The sequence below is a fragment of the Podarcis melisellensis genome (assembly GCF_964234715.1).
Source record: "Podarcis melisellensis genome assembly, chromosome: 7".
NCBI lineage: Eukaryota > Metazoa > Chordata > Lepidosauria > Squamata > Lacertidae > Podarcis > Podarcis melisellensis.
Window position 1 is genome coordinate 13,085,742 of NC_138539.1, and position 10,584 is coordinate 13,096,325.

The following is a 10,584-nucleotide window of genomic DNA, read 5'->3' on the forward strand; positions in this document are numbered from 1 at the left end:
CAGTTTTTGAAACATCTCTCTTTTCCGCTTGATTTGATTCTAGTGAGAGATACATTTCAAGAGACAGACAGACACACACACACACACACAGAGAGAGAGAGAGAGAGAGAGAGAGAGAGAGAGAGAGAGAGAGAGAGAGAACTCAGCTATACAGCTGCAAATAAACCGTTTTGTGTTGTAAAGTGCATTATAGAAATGTAACACTAGATGGCAATGGTGAGCTATGGCAAATTTGATACATTGTTCAAAACTTTTTTTAAAAAAAGAATTTTCACAACATTTTTATATGTGTCTAGATTCCAGAAGAGAGAGAGAGAGAGCATTAAGAAAGACATTAAGGTTGTCTGCTATAGCACTGAATACCTGCTCTACACCACCAAATCAGCAACAACGGTTAAAGCTCCATACTCTCCAAGTGTCCCAGTTTTCCAGGGATAGTCCTGGAATGACAAAAGCCATCCCAACCATGTGCACACTACACGTTTAAAGCACATTGTGTACCTGAGGTGCCTGCCCCCTTAAGAGCCATCCACTGGCAGTTGGAGCTGTTGGAACATAGAGGGGAGGCGACCATTATCATTCTTCCTTTGATTCCCCTGCTATGCAAGCCTAGAAAAAAAAATTGAGGCCTTGTCTCTGCAACACAGGTTAGTAGTTATGGTCACATACACATACGGACACACTGAGGTCCAGCCCTACCATTGGGTAGAGTGCAGCATCTGTGAGGCGTTGGAGAACAGACCTGTGTGTCCTACACAGCCTTCTAATGTGACCCCAAAGCTAACCTCTGACTGGGAGCAGCCACCGAGACCACATAACACCGGTCTTGAAAGACCTACACTGGCTCCCAGTATGTTTCCGAGCACAATTCAAAGTGTTGGTGCTGACCTTTAAAGCCTTAAACGGCCTCGGTCCAGTATACCTGAAGGAGCGTCTCCACCCCCATCATCCAGCCCAGACTCTGAGATCTAGCTCTGAGGGCCTTCTGGCGGTTCCTTCACTGCGAGAAGCCAAGTTACAGGGAACCAGGCAGAGGGCCTTCTCAGTAGTGGCACCCGCCCTTTGGAACGCCCTCCCGCCAGATGTCAAAGAGAAAAACAACTACCAGACTTTTAGAAGACATCTGAAGGCAGCCCTGTTTACGGAAGCTTTCAATGTTTAACAGACTATTGTATTTTAATATTTTGTTGAAAACCACCCAGAGTGGCTGGGGAAACCCAGCCAGATGGGCGGGGTATAAATAAATAAATATATTATTATTATTATTATTATTATTATTATTATTATTATTATTATTATTATACAGTGGATGATGCTTTCTTGTCAGCAGTGTTGAACAAAGGGTCAACAGACATTTTGGCCATCTTTTGTAGGTGGACTAGGAAGTGTGGCATGATTTTGTCCTTCATCAGAGGCAGCAATATGTCTTGGGGTGATCTTGGGATCTCCATTCTTAGAGTCAGGAAACATGAAAGTTTACAGTATCAGGTGGTTACATGGCTTGGAGACATTTTTATGAGAAAATGTATTGTGGTATCATGAGAACACAATACCTTTGCAATGCTGCGATCTGAAACACTTATGTTCAAATCTGCAAGTACTATGTTTGCATGTTAGCAATTAAATTAAAAAGTGTCCTTTAAAATAATTTAATGTCAAAAAAAAAAGTTAAAAGTAAACCTAACATCTGTGAGAAATTCCAGATCAGAAGCTCTTGGAAACTCTTGGACAGAACAGGAAGCTTAATCCTAGACGATCACCATAATTCTCCCTTTCCCTTTGGAAATAGGTTGATCACAGGTTGTAGTTGCCAAAACAAATTCTATATTTAGTGGCAGCATGATTTTTGGGCACCCAAATTGGTTACCCCATTTGATGCAAAACTTGTCCAACATGCTTCAATGCTGGAATAAGCAGCTGTCCCGTATGGGGATCAAACCTGCAACCTTGGCATTATCAGCACCACACTCTAAGAGGCAGGATGTGGTACTGAGAAAAATTTCATAGCCTGGGATTTCAAGAATTTGGATTCCCTAATCGGGTTCCCTCTAGATGTTTTGGGCAACCCCATCATCCCTGACCATTTGTCATGCTGGCCAAGGCTAAAGCTAGATTGTAATCAAACACATCCAGAGTGTGCCAAGTTGGGGAATTATTTATTTTATTTTTTATTGCATTGACCATATTTTTCGCTCTATAAGACGCACCCAACCATAAGAAGCACCTAGTTTTTAGAGGAGGAAAACAAGAAAAACAAATATTCTCAATCTTTCATTTCTGTAGAGCCTCTTTACAAAAGCTTGATTTTGCAAGTGAACAGGAGAAGCATTTTAACAGGCATTAGTGCTTGGATTTCATTCTCTCACAGGAAGCCCCAGAAAAAAAAAAGATGGGATCATCTGGCCGTTTGGAGAGATAGAGGCACATGGTTTGGGCAGTGATGGAATCCAAGACTGACTGAAGAGGGAAAACAAGAATAATATTCTCCTGTCTGTCAAGTTGCTCAGGGGCTGATACAAGGGCTATCACACAACAACCTCACAATAACCCAGTGAGGTTAAGGTGGCCCTCTCTGCGCAGCGCCTCTCTAGAGAAGCGGGAGGAGAAACGGAGCCCCTTCCGTTTTTCCTCCCGCTTCACTGAAGAGGTGCTGCGCAGAGAGGGAGAGCTGCACAGCACCATTCGCTCCATAAGACACACACACATATCCCCTTAGTTTTTAGGAGGAAAAAAGTGCATCTTATGGAGCGAAAAATACGGTATATACCACCTTTACTCCAAGGAACTTAAGGTGGTGTGCAGGGTTCTCCCCCTCCTCGCTGAATTTCCCACAACAACCCTGTGAGGTAGGTTAAGGTGAAAGGCAGTGACTGGCCCAAGGTCATCCAGTGAACTTCATGGCTGAGTGAGAATTTGAACCCTGGTCTCCCAGGACCTATTCTGATACTTTAACCACTACACCACACAAGGCTGAGTTAGTGGGAAAGGCTGTTCAAGCTCTATAGGTAAAGGTAAAGGGACCCCTGACCATTAGGTCCAGTCATGGCCAACTCTGGGGTTGCGGTGCTCATCTCGCTTTACTGGCCCAGGGAGCCGGCATACAGCTTCCGGGTCATGTGGCCAGCATGACTAAGCTGCTTCTGGCGAACCAGAGCAGCGCACGGAAATGCCGTTTACCTTCCCGCTGGAGCGGTACCTATTTATGTGCTTGCACTTTGATGTGCTTTTGAACTGCTAGGTGGGCAGGAGTAGGGACCGAACAATGGGAGCTCACCCCATCACGGGGATCCGAACCGCAGACCTTCTGATCGGCAAGCCCTAGGCTCTGTGGTTTAACCCACAGCGCCACGAGTTCTATAGTCTTTTTCTATTTCCAGATAGGTGAATGTGATGAAGCTGCCGAGTGATTCCTGAGCCTTTTTTCAGAGGCTGTGATAATGGATTCCCTGAGGGATAGCGACGAAGAGGATGGCATAGAAAAACCTCTTCCGTCTCATGAAGCCTATTTATGTCAGGGTAAGTCTCAAGATCTCCCGAGTGAAGGGAAATGGGATGGTTCACTCTTGGGTGGTGGGAACCAAGTCCTGCAGGGAACAGTTGGAAGAGTTAGGTGTGGAAAGAAGAGAGAAATGGCAAATCTTTTAGACTACGCCAAAATGGCAAAACTGACCGGAAAGCTCAGGGACCAAGAAGACAAAAACTTAAAGAAAGAATGGGGGAAATTTACAATTTATTTAGGAGACAACTGTAAGCAGATGAAAACATCAGCAGGATTTTAATCTCACTTGTAATGTAACAAATACTATGGACAATGTGGATAGATTTAAAACGTAGTTTATGAAATAATATGCAGTTGAAAATGTTGACAGTAGGACCCATGGATCAGTTGGGGGGGGGAGTCTTGAGATCCAGAGAAATCTCTCTATATGGATATGTATTTGGTTTTGTTATAAATTTACATTTGTAAAATCAAATAAAAGCGATTTCACACACACACACCCCCCCAAAAAATGGGTGGAGGGAAGTACTGGGCTGTGGGGGAGGGAGGTGAAGCGATTAATTGAAACTGTTAAAGATTGGTATAGGATTTAAGAGATTTAAATTTTCCTAAAGATTCTATAAGGAAAGCAGAAAGCAGCAAGAAATATCAAGTAAAGATATCGGAGAGGAGATCAGTGTAAAGGAAAACAATCATATGTTTTGTTACATATGATTTTATTTTGGAGTTATCTGTTGTAAAGAATGTATATCATGTGAATAAAATAATAAAGGATTTTTTAAAAGGAAGAGTTGGGTGTGGTAAGCCCCAGTGGCGTAGCGTGGGTTGTCAGCACCCGGGGCAAGGCAAGTAATTTGCGCCCCCTAACCCGTGGATTTGCGCCCCCTAACGCTAACGCCCAGATGTTGCGCCCAGTGCGGCCGGGCCCCCCTGCACCCCCCACGCTACGCCACTGGTAAGCCCGGAGAAGAGAAGGTTAGGAGATGGACATAACAGTTGCCTTCAGATATCTGAAAGACTGTCTTTGCAAATGTTGGAGCAGACGTATTCTCTGTTGCTCCAGAGAACTTAGAACCAATGGGTGGAAATTGCAGGGAAGCAAAGATTCCCAAGCTACAGTTTATGAGAAACAGCCTGATGCTCAGAATTAAACAGACTGCTTTAGGAGGTGGTGGGCTCTCCACAAATAGTATCTACGCCGAGCTATATGGCTACTTGTCAGGGAAGCTGTTGCCGCATTCTACATTACAGAGCCTGTGCTGAGATTCAGGATTAGACTAGATGAGCTTCAGGGTTACTTCTGGTTCTATAATTCCATTTCCCCAAAATCTCGCAGAGAGAGTAACAACAGCTTTGTTTCCTTTCTTTTTAAGGCTTGAAACAGCTATACCAGACCCAGCAGCTATGCGATGTCACCTTGGGCGTGGAAGGAAAGAGCTTTCATTGCCACAGGTGAGTCTGTACCATTGCAGGCAGTAGTAACCCCTTGCAGACAAAACAAAACTTGTTTTGATCCTGGCCTATTTCCCACCACAACAGGGACCATGTTGTTTTATGTAGAAGGAACTTTTCAGCAGGTAGATCTAAATGGCTTTTGGGTCCCATGTGGTCCTGTGGAAGTTCTAGTACTTGAGCCATACACTTACTCGGTGCTTGTATCCAGAAATATAAATCCCCTACCTAAATCTTTCCCTTCTGGTGGTTTCCAGCATGGCCAATAGTCAGGGATGATGGGAGTTGGAGCAGGTTGGAGGAAGCTGCCCTACCCCAAGGCTTGCCAGTTATCATCACCTCTGTCACATCTGCCTTGAGTTTCAACCTATTAGGTCTCACTCTGTCCAGAATAGCATCTAGGCAATCCAGGAAGACACAAGGACAGCTGAATTGGATGAAAAAGAGAGAAATAGAGTCTTGTCAACATATGGATGCCAGCACAGTTCAAATCAAGGGACTCCTTGCATCTGAATGCAGATTTTTCTCCAGTGTTGGGAACAAAGGTCCGTATAGTTAAAGCTATGGTTTTCCCAGTAGTGATGTATGGAAGTGAGAGCTGGACCATAAAGAAGGCTGATCACCAAAGAATTGATGCTTTTGAATTATGGTGTTGGAGGAGACTCTTGAGAGTCCCATTGACTGCAAGAAGATCAAATCTCTCCATTCTGAAGGAAATCAGCCCTGAGTGCACTGGAAGGACAGATCCTGAAGCTGAGGCTCCAAGACTTTGGCCACCTCATGAGAAGAGAAGACTCCCTGAAAAAGCCCCTGATGTTGGGAAAGATGGAGGGCACAAGGAGAAGGGGACGACAGAGGACGAGATGGTTGGACAGTGTTCTCGAAGCTACCAGCATAAGTTTGACCAAACTGCGGGAGGCAGTGGAAGGCAGGGGTGCCTGGCGTTCTCTGGTCCATGGGGTCACGAAGAGTCGGACACGACTAAATGACTAAACAACAACAACAAAGGAACCTTGTGATATCCCACAGGAGAATAGTCATTAGTTAGAGCAGCGATGACTCCACATTACCTTACGAAAGCACCAGAGGGCACCCCACAATATAGTGCCACTGTGTCCTAAACCTGAGAACGGTCCAGGAAGACTGGATGGCCAGTCAAATGAAAGAGCACTGAGAGGTCTTAGAGCAGGGTTCCCCAAGCTTGGGTCTCCAGCTGTTTTTGGACTACAACTCCCATCCTCCTTAGCTAGCAGGACCAGTGCTCAGGGATAATGGGAATTGTAGTGCAAAAATAGCTGGAGATCCAAGTTTGGGAAACCCTGTCTTAGAGAATCCAAACAACTCTCCCTTCTCCATGGCCAAAAAAGAAAAAGAACATTAGTCAGAGAATCTTCTTGTTCCCTTTCATGATTCATGGCCTCCTCAGTAGTGGCTCCACATGTATAGAATGCTCTCCCCTGACAGGCCCACCTGGCAACTAATTTAATGCATTTATGGTACCAGACAAAAAAGACCCACCCTTTTCATTCTCTCAGGCTTTTTAAGTGTTTCTATTAAATTCTAAATTCTCTACTTCTGCTGTTTGTAATGCAGCTTACCCTCAGTGTTTTAAAACTGCATTTTGAAGCTTGTTCTGGTTTTTGTGATTTTACTTGGCTTTACTCTTTTCCTGCACAATGCCTAGAAGGCAATAATAGTGTGGGGGTCCCCTGCATAGCTGTCAACGTTTCCCTTTTTTAAAGGGAAATTCCCTTATTCCGAATAGGATTCCTCGCAAGAAAAGGGAAAAGTTGACAGCTATGGTCCCCTCTCCAGTAAATATAGCTAATAAATAATGTGCACATTTCTTCTTTCCAAACGCAGGATGCTGTTGGCGTCAGTCAGTCCTTATTTCAGAGATATGTTCGTCCATTCTGAGTCACACAACGGGGAGATCCAGCTTGAGGACATCACTGCTTCCACACTCCATTGCCTGCTGGACTATCTCTACACGGAAGAGGTGTCTCTCACTGCAGAAACTGCCCAGGACCTCTTTACTGCAGCTAGCAAGCTCCAGATCCTTCCACTGAAAGAGACTGCTGGAAGGTAATGCAAGTGTCAAGTCAATAATAATAATTTAAAATTTTTATTTGTACCCCGCCCTCTCTGGCCAGAGCCAGGCTCAGGGTGGCTAACATCATGAAACTAAGACAGGATACAAAGAAGTACAGGAGTTCCCCTCTCCCTTCTCACTGATAAGAATTAACAAGCATTTGGTAGATCTATAGTCCTTCTATTACAGCATTATGTTGCAAGCACAAACAGGCAAACCTCCGTAAGGATATCAGTTGCCTACTCTGACTCCTCCCCACTTCTGCAGCAAGAAGCGGGCCAGCGGGAAGTCTCTCCCCCCCCCCCCGCCACCCATGTCTCCTTTGTTCTCTGACACGCTTGGACCTGTGAGTTTGGTGGAGGGAGAGGTTCCCCCCACTCCCGATTGATGTATCGCCCAGCTGCTCCCTCCTTTCTGGTTGCTTAGCTACTATCTCATAGCTGGGTAGCTCCTCTCTCAACTGTGCAGCTTCTGCGTCTGCCTGTCTCTCTGCTTCTGGAAATGCTGGAAGCAGGGAGAGGGAAAATATTCCTCCTCTTCTATTAGGAGTTGATCTCCCTGTGATTGCATTTCCCAATCTTTCAATCCAGACCAGTCCCTGACAGCAAGGAAGTCGCCCCATTCCATTTTAAAACTTTTGCACACATTGCAAGACTGCCACATTCCCAGGCATAGCAAACTGAACACCTAAGAACATATGGGTGTAAGAGGACACCTGGTGGATCAGGCCAAAGGCCCATCTAGTGCAGCATCCTGTTTGCACATTGGCCAACCAGGTGCCTGTGGGACGGAGCACAACTTTGCATCCTGAACACCTGCCTCAGCATTGCGCACTAACTGTAGCTTCTGCATCAAGTGCAAGAGCTCTTCATGGAGTGGATGGGTTAGTCATATGAAAAACCATTGAGAAGTCTTAGAGAATCCAAACATTAGTCAGAGAATATTCTTATCATTCCCTTTAAAAACCTATTCATAAATATTGAATAGATCAGGTGTTCCCAAACTGTGGTCCACAGATGATCAATGACCCACTGTAAAAATACAGTTAAAAACCGCACAGTGTCTAGCACAGTGTGTTACAACAACGGGGGGAGGGGATATTAAGTGGCCTGCCAAGACAAGTGGTCCATGAGAAAACAAGTTTGGGAACCACCAATATAGATCGCAGGGCCTTTTTGGTGATGGCACCCCACAGTTAAGGAACTCTTTCCCAAATGGCTTTCCCCTTTATTGGCCTCATTTAGGCATGAAGTTTCTTTGGAATGTAATCATCCTTTTTGTTGACACTGCTACTCTGTGCATATCATTATAATATTGATAGAAATATTTTTTATTGATATTGGTAGCCCGGGGGTAGCCAACATGGTCTGTCCAGATGATTTAGACTACAATTCCCACCAGCCCCAGCCAAGATAGGAAGGATAATGGAAACTGTAGTCTACAGCATCAGGGAGAGGAGGCACCATGTTGGGTCTACCCCTCTGTTAATTGCTCAATGTTTCTGTTGAGAGAGGGGGGGACATATCAACATGGGGAGATACGTAATTCCCAGAGCAATATTTTATCCAAAAATTTCAATGGGAGAAGGCATTGGTCTCTAAAACTGATGGCATCTCTTTTGTTTCCCTGCCAGGTTTCTTGAGATGAACATCTCCATGAACAACTGCCTCAGCCTTTACAGCCTGGCTCATCAGCACAACCACCAGCCTTTGCTTGACGCAGCCTCGTGCTACATCAAGCAACACTTTGTGCCCCTCGCTAAGCAGGAAGCCTTCCTGAACCTGGAACCCAAAGCTTTAATCAGCCTCATCTCCTCGGACAACCTGGAAGTGCCCTCTGAGCTGATCGTCTATCAGGCTGTGCGCAACTGGGTGGAGTTTGCGGCCTCTGCGCGCCTCCCACTGTACAAGGAGCTCCTCGGACATGTCCGCTTTTCGCTGCTCACCCACGAAGAGCTCATCGACGTCCAGGCGGACACCGCAGAGTACTACAGGCACGTGCGGCTGAAATGGAAGGAGCTGGATGGGGCAGGGAGGCTCCAAGCGAGTGGAGGGCTCAGGAAGGGCATGTATGATGACTGCCTTGCTTGCCTGAAGGTCGACGAGAGCAGGACCCAGGATGGAGATGACCCAGAATCTTACCTGTACTGTTTCGACCCCAACTCAGAGAAGTGGGAGACATTGCCGCCGCTGAAGTACCTGAGCTACTCTGGATGTGCCTCCATGGGCTGCAAGCTTTACTTGTCTGGAGGTCAGAAGGCCGACTGCTCTTTTGTGGACACTCTGCATCAGTATGATTCCTTGACCAGCCAATGGACACAACTCCCGTCCATGTTCACAGCCCGGGCCCTCCACCCCTTTCTGGCCTGTGAGAAAAAGCTCTATGCTGTCGGGGGCTGCAATGATACTGGCCCTCTCTCTTCTGCGGAGGCCTTCAGCGTTGAGCAGAAAGCATGGGCCCCTATCTCCAGCCTGCCCCTTGCCGTGATGTACCCAGCTTCAACTGTGCTCAGGAATAAGCTTTACCTTGTAGGGGGGAAAGCCTCCAGGAGCTACAAGGGGCTTCTGATCTACGACACAAATGCCGACTGGTGGAATGAGGTGCCCATGGACTTTGCCTGCTACGGTGCAGCAGCTGTCTCGGTCAGTAATGGGATATATGTTTTCGGCGGGTACACCGAGGAAAGGGGCAATTTCCTGGTCCAGAGCGCCATGGCCACTGAGGAGCTCCCCAACTGCACCAAAGGGAGCTTTTATCTCTTTGAGAATGGCAGGGTGAGCTGGGAAGTCACTGTCCCAGAGCTACCGATAGCCTTGGCTTTTTCTTGTGCGGTGGAATGGCAAGGTAAGATCTACCTGTTGGCGGGCAAGGACGAAACCCGCTCCTATAATACGATTTACAGCTGGGTTCCAGAGGACACAAGCTGGACCCGGTGCCCTGAGGAAATCCCCACGACGGCTTCCCAGGTGAGAATATTCAGCGTCGCACCCCTGAAGATGCCCAAAAAACCAATCCAGCTCCTTCTGTTTGGCACCGCACTGAGCCCAGCGGTGTCCGGGGTGGATGATGTCAAGAAGCAGCAGCTGAGCTCTTCTTCCTCTCAAGAGGGCTGCAGCCTTAACTGCTGTTGGGGTGGAAGATGATCCCCCAAATGCTTCAAAGGCTCCATATGCTTCCCTGTGTTTTTAGGAATGGACTCCCATAATAAAGCTCTGTCTCTCATCTGAAAGTAGGACTTTGCTTTGCCTCCAGTTCCCATTTATTTCATTGGTGCTGCCCTCAGAATAATGGGGTTAAGGACAACAGAAACAGAAAAGCTTACACCTGTCCTGGAAGCTTAATTTTAAAAAAACAAAAACCCAAGTTCTCCTTGAATTTTGTATTCTGGTATTTTCCAAGGCAGGGATGAAGAATCTGTGGCTCTCCAGACATTTACAGATAGGTAGCCGTGTTGGTCTGCCATAGTCAAAACAAAACAAAATCCTTCCAGTAGCACCTTAAAGACCAACTAAGTTAGTTCTTGGTATGAGCTTTCGTGAAA

General features: G+C 46.2%; 1 protein-coding gene across 2 annotated transcripts; it reads left to right on the forward strand.

Moving 5' to 3' along the window:
* Positions 1-525: 525 nt before the first annotated feature.
* On the forward strand, positions 526-10,275 carry LOC309374040 (kelch-like protein 26). Of its 2 annotated transcripts, XM_081918827.1 has the most exons (5): positions 526-647; positions 3,378-3,516; positions 4,873-4,951; positions 6,815-7,036; positions 8,677-10,275. In XM_081918827.1, exons 2-5 carry the CDS (start codon positions 3,438-3,440, stop codon positions 10,184-10,186), a joined length of 1,890 nt encoding a protein of 629 aa, XP_081774953.1. In that variant the 5' UTR covers positions 526-647; positions 3,378-3,437; the 3' UTR covers positions 10,187-10,275. The 2 variants fall into 2 exon arrangements, with proteins under 2 accessions (XP_081774953.1, XP_081774954.1); XM_081918828.1 differs by lacking the exons at positions 526-647; positions 4,873-4,951 and having other exon boundaries at positions 3,376-3,516.
* Positions 10,276-10,584: the final 309 nt, after the last annotated feature.